Below are 15999 nucleotides of genomic sequence, written 5' to 3' on the forward strand. Positions count from 1 at the left end.
TTCTAGAGAACAACACCGTGACCCCTCGTTCCCCTTCACTGGGCTTTCCAGCTCTGACAAGACCCAACTGCAACATGCAGACAGCAGGAGCCAAGAGCACGCTCCAGCTCCTGACCGTGGGTACGTGCCCGAGCCGCACCGGGACGTGGGGCTGAGCCTCCTCAGCACCCTGCCTCCTCCTTGGGATGGGAAGACGACTTTGGTGGCAGGGAGCAACGTGCCCCCGTGTCCCAGCAGGGTCCCCGGTCTGTCCTTTGGTTTGAATGTAACCAGTATATGGGAAATTCTGGAAACAGCAAGGGGGAACTTTAAATTGTGTATGCATTTTTGTTTCTTTCACGGGAGTCTCTGTATATGAACTGATTCGTACAGTTGTGATTAATAGGCTTCAGAAAAATACATTTTTTTTCTCTTTAAATTCAATACCAGCTGTTCAGCTGACTTACATCACAAAACATAGGCAATGTATTGCGGTGCCAGCTGTTCAGCTGACTTACAAAACACAGGCAACGTACTGCTGGGGGGAAACACGGAGGCTATTTCTGCTGCTGCCTGGCCTTGCAGAGCGCTCGCAGCCCACGGGAAGGACCCCCTCAGGCCTGAGAACACGGGGTCAGCGCAGCCTGCAGCCGGACGGGGCCGGAGGCCATTCCCCCCCGGCTCTCTGGAAGCACACAAACACCTTCGGCGTTTCAGAGCCGCCTGCCCTCCGGAGAGCACCGCCCGCTCCCCGCCACCCCGAGCCGCCGGGACAGCCCCGGGCCGGGCGTTTGCACTCGGGGGGAGCCGCGGCCCCGCTCCCGGCCGCCTCCCCACAGGGGGCCGCCGCCGGCACCGCCCCGAGCCGCGGGGCGCGCCCGGCCCCAGCCCCGGCCCCGGCCCCAGCCCCGGCCCCGGCCCCCTCGGGCCGCCCCGCGGGGCGGGGAGCGGGCGGCGGCCGCCCCGGGGAGCGGGCGCTGGGGCCCGCCCGGCCGCGCAGGCCCGGAGGAGGCCCTGGACCGGCCCGGCCCGGCCCGGCTCGGCTCGGCTCGGCGGGGCCATGGCGAGCCGGGGCTGCGGGCTGCTGCGGCTGCTGCTGGGCGCCGCTCTGCCGCTGCTGCGCTCCGCCGAGGCGGCCGCCGTCAGCCCCGAGCGGAGCCTGGCGTGGGGCCCCGGGCTGGAAGCGGGGCTCGCCCTGCCCGTGCGCTACTTCCACGTCCAGGCGGTCAGCGCGGCCGGACACAACTTCACCCGCTCGCCCCCAGGTACCGTGCTCGGGCTCCGGGGCAGGGGGGCGGGCTGCGAGCCCTGCCCCGGGGGCAGCGGGTCTCCTCCGGGCTGCGCAGCCCTCCCTTTCCCCTATCCCCTTCCCTTTCCCCTGTCCCCTTCCCATTTCCTTTTCCTTTCCCCTTCCCCTTCTCCTCCTCCTCTTCCTCCTCCCTCCGTGCTCTGTGCGGTGCCACCACCCATCCCTGGCTGCCCCCACGTCCGGCAGCCTGACCCTTCCCTCAGCTCCATGCCCTGAAGTGCTGAAGCACTTATCTCCATCTCTGCGCGCGTTCAGCTCGCTTCAGATCCCAGTCTCACAGCGCTCTGGGCTCCGTTATCCTCCTGCTGCCCCGTTAAACGGGAATAATTTTCATCTCCTGTTTATTCAGCGCCAGCACAAAACATCTCCTGAGGGTGGGAATGGGGTTCTGCGCTCACAGCCCCGCGCTGTGCTGCCTGGCAGCTGGTTTCTGCCACAAGTTAGTCGCCCACCCTCTGTACAAATAGTTGTAGTTTAGGATAAAAAGAACTTTTGCGTCTCAGGTTTCATCCTGAAGACAACGATGAGCTAGCTGCCCAGCAGAGATGAGTTGCTGATTTAGGTAGATCTGGCTGCGTCGCTCCACATCATGTACCGCTCATGTACGTGGGCCTGACCTACCACAATCACACAGCCTCTCCTTGTCATAAAGTAATTCCCGCTCTGGGTAACAGTGTCAGAAGGCTGCTGCTTGTGGAATTAAAGAATAGGCCCAATAATTGAAAATACCCAGCATTTGCCTAAAGCTTTCTCACGGGCTTCGATCTGACATCGCAGCGTTGTGCCTTCAGTCCGACAGAGCCCCACACGTCTCGGTGCCGGGCTTTCTCCAGCCTCTGTTGCAATGTTGTGCTGGGTTGCAGCGCAGTTTGTAGCAGTGCTCCAGCGTGCAGCTGCACGCTTGCTGCCAGCGGCTCTGAGGCTGATTTCAGCCGCAGAGGGAGATCCTCGGGTTGGAGCAACAGGTTGCTAAAGGTAAAAGGTGTGAAGCTCAGCCGGATTCTCGTGTGAGTTTAAATGCTCCCAGATAAGCTGATAGGAAGTGGGTACTGCAAACCTAGTTTTGCCCTCAGTGTGTACACGTATGTCTGTGTTTATGTTAATAAATAAAATGCCTTTGGGGAAGTTTTCAGGTCCTGATGCGATCTGGCGTGGAGTGGCCTCCATTCACGCCGTGGCGTTTGTAGCCTCCGGACCCAGGCGGTGCACGCAGGATGCCCGCAGGGAACGGCTGCTGGCTCGGCCCAGGCTAGCTCCTGAGTCGTGCCAGGAATTATTTAGGAGAGTGCCAAGGATCATTTAACAACTTAGCGGTACAGTTGATCACATTCCAGTGCACGAGCACTGTTTAATTTATTCCTATAAACACAGGCTATAAATTTCAGTTCTCAAATGATTTTAAATGTTCAAATTCTACCTGTAAAATGGCAGTAAGAGTTATAATTAATAATATTCACAGAGGCATTTATTTCCAATATAAACTAAATACATCTCAAAATATCCCTATTGGGGTAGCTAAATAATTCCACGTTACCATCTCCATCACACCAACAAGAATACTGCAATCAGAGTTCAGGCTTCCCATTTGTAAAACTTGTGCTAAGCTATTAAGCTGTGTTTTGTGTGGATCAGAACTTCAATCAAGTAGCTCAGTACACAACATGACACTTACATAGGGTAATTAGTAGATTTTAAATCCAGATGAGTTTTCTGAGTATCAAGTCTAATTACCAGAACTAATGTGCACCGTTGCACACCAAACAACAATGTCAACCTACAGCCTGCAACTCTGACCCGTCTTTTCAGGAAGATGCCAAATGATGCAGAATTCACTCCTTCCCTAGGAAAAAAAAAAAAAAAAAAGGCATCCTAAATATTAAAGAATCACTGCTGAAAATACAGAACTTATTTTTAATATAAAGTGCATAGATTTTTCTTTGAATTCTTGGATCCCCTTATCCTTCTTCCCTGCTAGGCTTTCCCCTACACTAAACAACTGTTCACCATGTCTTCATATGAATTATATGCTATTCACAGGAACCCATTTTGTCAAGTGCTAAGTGAACCTATTTCGTTCAACTGCCTCTTTATCGACAATACCACCAGTTTCCACCTGAAGAAGTAACCAGCAATGATTTCAATAAAGTCATTGAGGGAAAAAACAAGTTGTTTTCAGATATTTTCATTCATTTTCTGCTTGCATTTCAGAAATGGGGTGTCTGTTTTCTTTTGTTCTTCTCTAGCAATTTTCATAAACCAATACCTTCTTACTTTTTCTGCCTTTCCTTCCCTCCCTTTTGTCACTTTTTCATCCATGCATGGAATACTGCGTTTGCAAGCTATATAAGAGAAAAAAAATACATAAAGCAAGTTTCACCTGGTGGTTTTCTTGAAGTATCCCATTTTGACTGTATCTGTATTTTAGTCTCTCTTCAGGATAGGAACATTTTTTTTTTCCTTAAAATGCTGTCCCAGACAGGTTTTCATGGTAAAACAAATTTTAGACCTGGGTACATTGTCCTTATATAATAAAATTGCTCCCAAGTCCTACTACAGGGGCTGAAGTGTTTCCAGTGTCATCCTAATTAGCATTCATTCATTTTCTCTGCAAGCCACGAGAAGTCTCATTGCATCAGAATTATTACGAAGAACAAAGGTTAAGAGTTCTTTTTGTCTTCTGAAGAAGTCTTTCCTTGTTGCCTTCTCAGCTGCCTTGTATTCAAGGATCACTTCTCCTAGCTCAGGAATGATCCATCCTTACAAGCAGGAAATCGAACAAAGGTGGCAGGAGGCCTGCACGGATGAACAAGGAGCTTCTGCTGAAGCATGCATGAGGTGGAAGCCAGGGCAGATGACTGAGGAGGAATACAGAAAAGCTTTCTGATTGTGCAGAGATGTGGTTAGGGAATCCAAAGCTCATCTGGAACTGAATCTGGTGAGGGATGTGAATGGCAACAAAAAAGTATTCTACAGGTACAACAGCAAAAGGAAACTAAGGAAGCCGTAAGCCTGCAGCTGAGTGGGGCAGGGGACCTGACATAGAAAAGGTCAAGGCAGTGAGATGCCTTTTTTGCCTTCTTTTTTTTTACTGGTAGGGCCAGCCTTCAGGAATCCCAGGCCGCTGCAGCCAGATGGGAAGTCTGAACCAAGACTTATTCTTGGTGGTTAGGGGACACACAAACACTGGACATGTGTAAGTCTGTGGGGCCTGGTGGATTACAGCCACAAACGCTGAGGGAGCTGGCTGATGTCATCGCGAGGCCACTTTTGATTATCTTTGAAAGATCATGGCGAACAGGAGAGGTTCCTGAAGATTAGAACAGTCAAAATCCATCTGAACACAAGAAAAAGTTGTGATTTTTTTTTTTTTTTACTGTGTGTCATGAAACACTGGAGCAGGTTACCCAGAGAGGTTGTGGAGCCTCCATCAGTGGAGATATTCAGAACCCAACTGGGCACGGTCCTGGGCAGCCTGCTCTAGCTGACCCTGCCTGAGCAGGGGGTTGGACTTGATGATCTCAAGAGGTCCCCTCCAAACTCAACATTTCTGTTATTCTCGTTATTCTGTGTTTTTAATTATCATGTGTTGCATGGTGCAACATAATCTTGCACAGAGCAAAGAAGAGCTGAAGGATACATTTAGAAAGAACCTGACTGCCCTCTGAATAGTTCTGGGTATCTCAGTCATGGACAGTTTGGAATCTGGCTACATGACGCAGGCAGATTCAAGGAGGAGGAAATCATAATAAAGTTATTAAGTGTGCGCATGAATAAAGCTCCATTATTTCCTGCAGCACACATGGGTTGTCCACTCGTCACAGAGCATCTACACCTGGTACTCTTAAGTCTTTAGAGAACTGCAGCTTTAGAGTGTTGGAGTCACTCTGACATATCGACCATTTCCTAAAGAAAAAAAAAAAGGAGCATATCTGCATGTTGTGGGATTCCTGAAAGCTAACCTAGGCTGGTACAGAGCTGTATTGGTACTTGCCCAAGGAAATTTCACACTGCATAACTTCACTGCTAGCATATCTTCAGCCTAGAACCTAGGCAAGCAGGGAGGTGTCCACTCATCGTTCCTCTGAAAAGGCCGTACCACATATCTGGAGCAACCTTAACGCTTCCCTCTTTCTCTGAAGTCAGAAGTGCACTTTTGGGAGTCCCGCTGGGCAGATAAATGAGGGCTTTTCATGACAGATCTGCTAGCTACCAAAGACACAATATTCCACATTCCTCAGCAGTGGGAGTGCTGCTTGCCGCAGTGGCATTCCAAGAAAGACTGAATGCTTACTTCATAATGATTTTATTTCCTCAGTATGCTCTTCAGTGAAGACATTCTGACTTGGTTTTTGGTGTGTTTAGCTGGCAAGGACTTTGAACAGCAAGAAAACCGAGGGATGATGACAAACGATCCACATTTTGTGTTCGTACATTTGAATACAAAGCAGAAGAGGGGGAGTGATCAGCCTCATGAGATTCTTCTGCTCGCAGACATTGCCCCTATGCTTATTTACAGCAGGACCCACTCTGACAGCAATATCTGGGTGAATCTGTGTTAATCAGGGTGACTGCTCTGAAACGGCAGGGCATCTGTTGGCAGGAAATGCACAGCTGGGTTCCCACAAGGGTTCTCCCTGCTCTGGAGACTCTTGCACCTTAACTGGCTTCATCCAATCTCAAGATCCAGTGTTCTGAGGAAGAGAAAAATGTCATTACGTGACTGTTCGTGCACTATTGCTTTTGTATTTGTGGGTGTAAATTATGTGAAGATGCAGACTGTACAGAAATAAGCGTAACATCTCAGGCTTTTAGTGCTGTTGGGACATACTCAGATTGTAGTAGCATCTTGATTTTACCTGGAATTTTCCAGTTTAATTGCATTTGTTTGCTTTGCAATGCTTAGACAATCAAATTTCTGAGAATAAACTCTCCTGCTCTTTTTTGAAGAATAAAATTGCCTATGACCATGTGTGACAGAAGTAAGAAAATACAACAGATTTATGTTTATGTACACTCATCTTCTCCACAAAACGTTCCATGCCCAGTTAAAAAGTCACAGTGCATTCGTGATGAAATGCTGGTGATTTTTAAGCACAGGTCAGACGGATGTCCAGGAAACACCTCCACCATCACTCTCTTATCCCTTCTTTTCAGTAGCTGGAACCTTAAGTTTGCAAGTCAGTCAGCTGCAGCCCAAAGGTGAACAATTTGTATCTGACTGCTGCAGGCTGCAGCTGCCTTTCTGCAAGCTGGCAAGTGTTCTTTTTGTCTTTTTTTTTTTTAACTTAGTTTTCTCTCTCTCTTATTCTAGAGGAAATGATTGTTCTTCAGAGCATTAACAAGAAAACAGAAGATTAAAGCAAATTTTTGCTTCAAAATATTGTTAGCTTTTCTTTCTAGGTTGTGGTCATTGTTTAACTTCTTATCACTGTCTATAAGTTTTCCATTTATTGGGCATGTGATGATCAAGAAAAATTGCTAGGATGGCACTCCATGACTGGAAATGAATTTTTCCAACATGGTATAATCAAAAAAACTCCAGTGCAGCATTAAATGAAATCCCATGGATTTCATCTCTCACCTTTAATTCATACATGTGATTCTAATAGCTTGACGTGCTTTTATCTGTTTTTATTTTCGTCTTTTCAGGACGAACACAGTTTAAAGTGGTAATTAAAGCACTTTCTCCAAAAGAGATCACCAGAATTCATACTCCTCTCCCTTTGGATAGAAACGACGGCACGTTTCTTATGCGGTATCGGATGTATGGCAGTGTCAAAAAAGGGCTAAAAATTGAGATACTTTATGGTGATAAGCATGTCGCTCAGTCTCCTTACATTTTGAAAGGTATGTTGTTTTTCTGATCTAATGCAATGTATGATGGTAGCTACAGAAATGCTATGGACTAATTTACTGCTGGAGGTGGGAGATTAGAGGTTTGGTTGCTCTTGTTCGTACAGTCTCATCACAAACTTCCCCTCATGCAGAGAAGCAAGCAGAGACAATCCCTATACGTCGCCAAATTACAGGACGTAGGCACATAGGCAGGTAGATTACAGTCTCTGATCTTAAGGTCCTGTGTCTGAATATATCCTCTTCCTTCTTGCATACAGGAATGGATTTCTTCAGATTTTGTAAGAGGAATAAGAGAGGAATGGTACTTTTACTTTTTTCAAGCAGGCATTCACTTAAACATTGTCATTTTTATCTGAAATAGAAATTACTACCTGCAAAAGTGTGTTGTTCCCAATACTTTGTAATGTAAATGTCTCTCTGTGTGATCTCTAAGCAGTGTGATCCTTCATAAGAACAAAGATATTTCTCTAACTAGAACAGCATTTAACTTTCTTTTCCTTAGCCTAGTGCAGGTCTGTATGACACAAGAACTATTTAAAAGCAGGGAAAACAAGGCAAATTATTCTCTCATTCCAGATCTGTTTTTTTAATTTCCCTCTCTTGCTCTAAAATGGACAGACAGCTGTTTAGCAAAGAAAAAGCTAGTATAAAGTTACTTCTCTGGAGAGTCTTGTTTCAGTTTAGCACTCCTAACCAGAATTTGGTTATGTTTCGTTTTTGTAAAACATCGTAAATACAAACTTAGAAATGCTTTCAAACTGAAATAAAACTGTCCTGAGTCGTCAAGGTAGCAGTTTGTCTTCTTTTTGCTGGTACACATTTACCAGCAACCATGATAATATGGCACAGGGCAGAACCTGTGTTGAGTAGAGTCCATAAAGGCTTTTTTCATGCTGTGAGAGGCTCTTGTGTAAGCCTGCTGCTTCAAAAGAACAGAAAGAATAGTTGATGATGTATCAAAGACAGTACTTTACAGCAGAGCTAAAGACTGCTGTATCAAAGTCCTAAATTAGGCTAAAATTGAAAATAATACCTGTGCTTTAGTAGTTATGGATAGTTAGACCAATTCTAAACGTTTTCTGTGGTTGGCAGGTAGCACAATAATGGAGCTGCATTTTGCAGATGAATTTTGCCCTCAACAAGTAACAACACATCTCGTATTATTATTTCTGAAAAGAATCATGCAGTTTTCTCAGTTACGCTGCTAACCCCCAGATGGATGATTCCCCAGGAAACTTCAGAAAACTTAGAATAAAACATGTAAAGCCACTCTAATTTCTAGAGTCATATGCCTGTGTGTTTGGGGAATTACGATTGGTGTAGAATCACAAATACTGACTCTCAGTGTTTCATTTTCTGCAGGACCAGTTTATCATGAATATTGTGACTGTCCCGAAGAAGACCCTGAGGTCTGGCAGAACACTCTCTCTTGTCCATCCCAAGAACCTCAGATTACAAAGGACTTCCTTTCCTTTCCCACCATTGACCTTCAGCGAATGCTTAAAGAAATCCCATCAAAGTTCAGTCAAACAAGAGGTGCTATCGTACATTACACTATTCTCAATAATCGCATCTACCGTCGTTCCTTAGGGAAGTACACAGACTTCAAAATGTTCTCCGATGAAATGTTACTGTCACTAGCAAGAAAGGTATCAGTTTTGACCATTTACTTAAAACTATTAAATCTTATTCCAGTATGGCTGTAGTGTATTCATTGTTGTAGCTTCAGATTTGTAATTGCTGCAGTGAGATTTTACTTTTTTTTTTTTTTCATCAAGATGACAGTATCTGTTTAGGGATCATACTAGAATTAATGTGTGGGATCTGAGTTTGATGTTCATGAAATTGGTAGAAAAGCTGCAGGAGCTAAAGCTCAACCTGGCAAGCTTCCTGGCCTCTGTAAGTGTTCCATTCGTATCTACTTGCAGGACAGAAACTTGAAATTAGTATCTTAATACCAGCTAAATCTGTAACATCTATTAGTAGGTTTGTTGATTCTAAGGTAGGTTGATTCAGTAGGTTTGCTGTTTCATAAGAGAACTGAGGATTATACTTTACTTAAGGGTGGCAAATGATTATCTTTGTGTTATTATGCTTTCTTGGGTATACTTTTAGGTTCATCTTCCAGATGTGGAGTTTTATCTTAATGTTGGAGATTGGCCAGTTGAGTATCGAAAAGTTAATGATACACCTGGTCCTATACCTATAATTTCATGGTGTGGCTCTGTGGATTCAAGAGACATAGTCCTTCCAACGTATGATGTAACCCATTCAACTCTTGAAACCCTACGTGGTGTCACAAATGATCTCCTTTCTATTCAGGGAAATACAGGTAAGCTAGAGATGGTGAATTTAAAAAATGAATTTGTAATTCCATTGAAGCAAGCTGCGTTTAAATAATGTGTGTTATAGTCTTCAGGACACATGAAGTGCCTTAGGACATCTCGTAATACAAGCAGTTTAGCCTTTACAGAGTCTACACACTTTCAACACTGCTGAAAGGAGGTGTTTAATACAGGGTTAGAGCCAAAATTTAAGAAATTGAGTTCACAATAATGTTGAATTTTAACTTAAAGGTATCCAGAAGATAGCTACCATGACATGTCAAATATACATATATAATTAGAAGGCCTGTCCCCTCAGTAAAGGGCTTGAATATTCTCCTTCTAATAAAATAGTAATCCTTTTTCTGACAGTGATGTGGCCCAATGTTTCACTTAGATAAAAATGAATTTGAATCCTGAAAGTAGCAAACTAGTACTATGCTGTAGCCTCTTTCAACTGAAAAAATATTGTTTGTATAAAAATATCTCATAGTGGGATCTTCTGAATTGTTTTTCTAGCTTCAAAGGAAGAGTCAGTTTTACTGACAGGTGTGTTTTTCCCCCAGGATATTCATGAATACCTAGGGATCAGGCAAGTGACATGCACAATACCTAAGGAGTAAAATTTGAGCGAGTAGGTGTTTCTTTTTATTTGAATAGTTGACAGTTTCTCCTTGCTTTATTACTTTGTTTTTAAATTTACCATCTTAATTGCATTATCAGTTTGAAGCAGTCTGTGTTTACTTGTTCAGTGCAGCTGCTTTTCCGGTTAGGATATGATTAAGGTCCTACTCCAACTTGGTATGTCCCAAATTTCCAGCAGAAGGATGAAAAAGGACATGTATTTAATGTTTTTAAAATTAAGAAGTAAGCAGAGATGAAGTCTTTCTGACTCTCGCTAAGTATCCTGAGGACACAGTATAGCCATTTTTTTTCCTTTATAGGTCATCATTAAGTGACTTCTCAAAGACCTGAATAAATTGCTGTGTAACACCAGTGGATTTTTCTAAAGAAAGTTTGGTTATTGTGGCAGTCTTTAAGGGTAGAGAATTACTTAATTATTATTTTACTTATTTAATTTGATTATAATTTCTTAAACAGCTTTCAAGATATTTCAGGTTATTTAAATGTAAAACTGATGAGTGCAAAAGCAGTTCTCTGCTTTTCTTCTTAAAAGTTGCTCAGTTTCTCATCCCAAAATTCAAGCCAGAACTGGGAGTCTAAACCCTGTGATTAATAAGTGTTTATGGGTTAATTACAAGAAATCACGCCTGTTTTACCATGTCTCTGAGAGTAATGCCACTTTCATAGCAAGTTCCTATTATTTGCACAAAACGTATCATGTATATTTCATTACTGTTCACTTTTATTTTATCACTCAATGCTCATAGGCCCATTCTGGGAAAACAAAACTGAGCAAGCTTTATTTAGAGGTCGAGACAGCAGAGAAGAACGTCTCTATCTTGTCAAGTTATCCAGGAAAAATCCAGAACTACTTGATGCTGGAATAACAGGATATTTCTTCTTCAGAGAAAAAGAGAAAGAGCTGGGAAAGGTTCCGCTGATGGGCTTCTTTGACTTCTTTAAGGTAGCAAGCAAATTACAGTCCTGGATTAATTTTGCTGCCAAGTTCTTACCAGCTAAAATAACAAGGCTTAGTTTTGCTAATTCCACTCAGTAAACAAAAGAGGTATGCTATGCTGTGAACCCTGGTCCATGGGTAGCTAGACCACCCACAATCAAAGTCGTAGCGTGACACACTTAAAGAAAGCCACTACAATTTTTTCATGGATTCCCTTTGAGAGAATTCATGGAGGTTTTTTTTAAAGAGATTGAAAAATGTGATTGCTTACCATCTTTTTTTTTTTTACTTGGGAAAAATATGAAAACAATGGACAAAACTTGTGTGTAAAGAGGACAGAGTCTAGTAAAAAGTAATTATAACAATGGCAACTGAAGCTCTATTCCAGAGATTAATATATTAGAAACACTGTAAAAGCCAAGAGTATCTGGCAGAGCAGTGTATTCATGGTTGCTTTTAGTTTACTATGTTAGATTGTTCTATGTAGTTTTCAGTAAGAATAAATTTACTCTTTTGAAGTATAGATTAGTTTTCATTTCTTTATAGCTCTACCCCTTGTTCTGTCACAGGACACTTTAGCATAATAATTTCATGTGACACAAAGCTTCTTGACTGTCAGTCCTGGGCTGAAAACAAATCATTTTTCCATTATGTTATCCTAACACCACTAAACTACACCTGCTTAACACTAAAATAGGTTTGAAGATGAGGACTAATAAACACAATTATGTGTAGCCTGTGAAAATAATTTTTTATATAATCAGCGTTCCTATTCTGTTTCAAAATATTTCACGTTTTTTTCCCTCTGTCTCCATATTGTAGTACAAATACCAAGTGAATGTTGATGGGACCGTAGCAGCTTACAGGTTTCCATACCTCATGCTGGGTGACAGCCTAGTACTGAAGCAAGATTCCCAGTACTATGAACATTTTTATTCTGTATTAAAACCATGGAAACATTATGTTCCAGTTAAGAGAAGCTTGGAAGACTTGCTAGAAAAAATAAAATGGGCTAAGGTAAGTTCCATTACAAATTCGATAAATAAATATGTTAAAAAAAAATCTTAGTGCTCTCTTTTTGTATTTCCACATACATATTTTGCATAAACTCTTTACTGAGATCCTGGGATAAAGGAAGTACATTTTGCTGTATTAGAGGGGAAGGCCTTAATTCAAGTAACCATCTCTATTCAGGGAAATACTTGAGAATTAATTTTAGGTATGTGCAATAGTGTCTTCATGAGTCAGAGCATTAGTATACTGACTAATGGAGGTAATTTTCAAAGAAATGCCCAGAATCCTAGATACTACTTAATTATTCTATCATTTTTTTCAGGTCCTGACTAGAACAGAAGTCATTGCATGTTTGTCTGAATGTACAAAAAATCACTACTCTATATAATCTCAGAATAAGAGAGGCTGGCATGCTGTGTGACTGCAAATACCATTTGTGTTTTAAGCTTAACTGTAAGGTTTAACACCTTGGAACAGATTCTGTTCTGACAGTACTGTAGTTCTTCATAAAGAATCAGATGAGAATCAGATGAGAATACTAAAAGGTCTGAAATACAGACCTAAAAAACTTGAGAGTAAGTACATGAATTCACATGCTCATGTTGGCATTACGTATATGACTTTTAAATGTCAATCAGTTATTTTTAAAAGGAAAATATTGAATTGCATTGCATAGAAGAGGACAACAGCTGCAGCTTTGTCTTCTGTGTAACTAAGTATGTGTGAGAGTTGTCAGAGCTGCTTTTGAAGAGGCTTTGACTTGGCCAAAACATTGGAGCAAGAGCACTTAGTTATTGAAATTGTACAGTTACCCGTGGAAGCTGTAACTGATAGCCCTAAGCTACTAATTGAAACCATAAAAGCAATCCAGTATTAAAAAAAAAAAAATTAAAGTGTGCCTTTGCAGCGTACCAGCAATTGTAAAAGTTCAGATTTGAATAGCCCCTTTGATAAACGTACTTATGCCAGCAAGGCTTCAAGTAACTCGCTGATTGCTCTACTATTCATTCCTATCTCCTCTCAATTTTCCAGGAAAATGATGAAGAAGCACAAAAAATTGCTAGAGAAGGACAGTTAATGGCAAGAGAATTACTTCAACCTCACAGGCTTTACTGCTACTATTACAAAGTGCTCCAGGTTAGTACAACAGATCATTTTATTACTTTTCTTCAACTGCTACAGCTACCGATGCTACAGATTTCATACTCAGTCCTTACATCAGTAGCAGACATTTTTTATATTATTCACAGGAGATCAGTGTAAAGAGCTTTGCTAAAACTTGCCTCAACATTAAAGAGGCAGCCTGATGTAACAGTTGTCTTACAGAATGAGAGATTTATTTCTTTTTTGCCCCCATCCCCACAGTCAGACCTGTTTTCGGTGTCACTTGGTATATGACATAGAGGTAGGAGACAATCTGCACACAACTTGCTTTTTCCCTTTATATTCACTCATTAGCTACTCTGCTGTATTACATGAATACTTGGAAAAGAAATTCTGGAAATATGGTTTGCAGAGTGGTGAAGGGTGACGCAGGCCAAATAGTCATTGCTTCCCTAGGAGATGCAAGTCTCTAGTGAAACCTAAGTTTCTGTTCTCTGAAAGTACTCATTTCTTTTTCCTCCCTTGCTGTACAGAGGTAGAGCTCGGCCTCAGCAGTCACAGGTTGACACAAAGTTTGACATAGTTCAGTGTACCAAAATGACAGTATTATCTGCATAACGTGGTTAGAGGCACAAATAATGACAATATTCAAATTGACATTAATCATAGCACATGGGAAAACATTAAAGGAGGCTTTCAGAGGCAATGTAGCCTATTACTAGGCGTGTTATAAAGACATCTGGTAAACAGGTTGTAAACAATGACATAAGGAGCCTGGATAAAGGGAAGCTTGTAAGTGGAAGGGAGGAGGAAAATTCTGTTTCATGAATTATACCTTGGTGCTTTCAGCATTCTTAAATGTTGTTTACATATTTCAGAAATATGCCGAACGCCAAGCCAGCAAACCTGAAATACGGGATGGAATGGATCTTGTACCTCAGCCTGATGACAGAGACTCAGTATGCAGCTGCCACAGGAAAAAGCCTTTAAGGGAAGATCTATAACTGTACCGGATGGAGAAAATCACCCTCTTACAATGCAAGAATTTAAATAGGATTTAAGCTGTGAAACTAAGACACTTATGCACTAGCAGACATTCTTAGTTATGCATCCTTATTGTATTTACATATCCTTTTTCACACTGACTCTGATGTGCAACGTCGGTTCCCACAGTTTTGTCTCCGTGACCATCACCAGACAGATGCTGAGCCTGTACTGGGGAGCATGTGGGGCATTGGTTGGATGTACCGCATCACCAGGAAGATGCGTGCAGTGCTGCGCATGTTCCTTCTGGGATCCAGTTCCCCAGAGTTTTATGAGGAACCAGTCATCCAAAAGATCATCCATGAGTCAGGGCAAGTTATTCTAAAGGAGCATTTGCAACATACTAAAACAGTGTTATGATTTCTTCATAAAGTTTACCTCAGTGTGAGATTGTTTCTTGTATACAAAACAATTTTCTAACTAGACAAAGAAAATTAGTATTTGAGATTTACAGATATCAAATCTGGTGTTGCATTGAGATTATTCTGTGGTGGATGACAGATAACAGAACAGAGAACATGATTAATCATTGTTAATTTGAGAGGAAAATGGAGAGGAGAGGGAAAGATCAGAATAATATTTTTTTAAGCACCATGGCTGCAAATCACCAAAATTAAATTCTGCTTTAGAGCAGGCTGTGTAGCTATCACAGCTAGCACAATCGCGGTGCTTCGAGTGCCAAGACATCTCTCTGAAGGCCTGTTCCTTGCTACTGACCATGTCTTTGAATACAGGCACAGATCCACAAAAGGACTTAGGAACTTCGGGTGAGGGCCAGGTAAAATATTGGTATCTCAGTTCAACAGCTACAGTCTACAGTATTCTAGGCTACCTGAGTATTCATGCATCTGAAATTTATTAGTAAAGTTTTAGACTACCTACATTTTACTTCTGTGTAAGGCTAATGTCACCATCTTTTTCCCTTGGGTTCATGAACTACTTTTCCTGTGCTTAAGCCCCCACAGTGAGCTTATCCATTTTCTGAATTTAGATCAAACCTACCTAATCTTCTGCTGAGAGCACTGAATTGAGTAGCCAGCAGATCAGCCATCACTGTTTTGGTAGAAAAACTTATGCTGCATTTTGTGTCTTAATAGTAGGGGTTGGGGGCCATACTGAGGAACAAAACAACTTGGTTCTCCTTGGTTTGTTTCAAAGCCATATTTCCAGAGTGCCTTAGCTCCAGACTGGAGACAAGTTCTTCAGGTCTTGCACTGAAGTTGTGAAGCCATGAAGCTAATGATACAAAATAAACAGGGCCAGAAGGAGCTGGCCATAGAACAGCAATAAAGTGTGCCGTTGGGTGGGTTCAAGGAAAAATCCTAGTCTTGGATGCTGCTCCCAGTGTCTCTGCTGATTTTTACCCAAGAAACTGTCTACTTCAAAATGTATAAACTGCCCAGGAAGGAGAGACTAATACCAAATCTTACCTCCCACATCATGAAGAGTTAACTGGCCACCATGTAACATCTGGCTTCCAGATTGAAAGCCAGCTTTCAGATTTCTGGTTAAAATCCATTCAAAGTCAACACCTTACTTAAATGCAGATTAACTTTGAAATGTAGGGCACTGAAAACCAGTAAAAGCAGACAGGAAAACAAATCCAGATGAAAAAAAAACATGAGTTCAATTGGGCTGAAACCATCCAAGCAAGGTAAGTGCTGAAATCCACCTGCATTACCAAACTCGCTGCTCACCTCACTTTTAAATTCTCTTCCAGGAGACAAACACAAAGATATTTGGTATTGACACAATGACAAAACTGCAGTGAGAAGAAGATTTTCAGA

General features: G+C 42.2%; 1 protein-coding gene across 1 annotated transcript; it reads left to right on the forward strand.

Annotated features, from left to right (window-relative positions):
• Nucleotides 1-448: 448 nt before the first annotated feature.
• On the forward strand, nt 449-14600 carry POGLUT3 (protein O-glucosyltransferase 3). The gene is made up of 8 exons (XM_048047060.2): nt 449-1244; nt 6938-7135; nt 8507-8793; nt 9260-9476; nt 10860-11056; nt 11873-12067; nt 13097-13201; nt 14047-14600. The coding sequence occupies exons 1-8, from the start codon at nt 464-466 to the stop codon at nt 14170-14172; spliced, it is 2106 nt and encodes a 701-aa protein (XP_047903017.2). The 5' UTR covers nt 449-463; the 3' UTR covers nt 14173-14600.
• The last annotated feature ends 1399 nt before the right edge of the window (nt 14601-15999 follow it).

This window comes from Anser cygnoides, chromosome 1, assembly GCF_040182565.1.
Source record: "Anser cygnoides isolate HZ-2024a breed goose chromosome 1, Taihu_goose_T2T_genome, whole genome shotgun sequence".
Lineage (NCBI taxonomy): Eukaryota > Metazoa > Chordata > Aves > Anseriformes > Anatidae > Anser > Anser cygnoides.

Bases quoted from the DNA above. Each gene is read 5' to 3' on its own strand.
- POGLUT3 (XM_048047060.2), top strand. From the start codon at position 464: ATGTATTGCGGTGCCAGCTGTTCAGCTGACTTACAAAACACAGGCAAC. The intron at 9,477-10,859 runs GTAAGCTAGAGA...CAATGCTCATAG, and splicing joins TTCTATTCAGGGAAATACAG to GCCCATTCTGGGAAAACAAA. The intron at 13,202-14,046 runs GTTAGTACAACA...TACATATTTCAG, and splicing joins ACTATTACAAAGTGCTCCAG to AAATATGCCGAACGCCAAGC.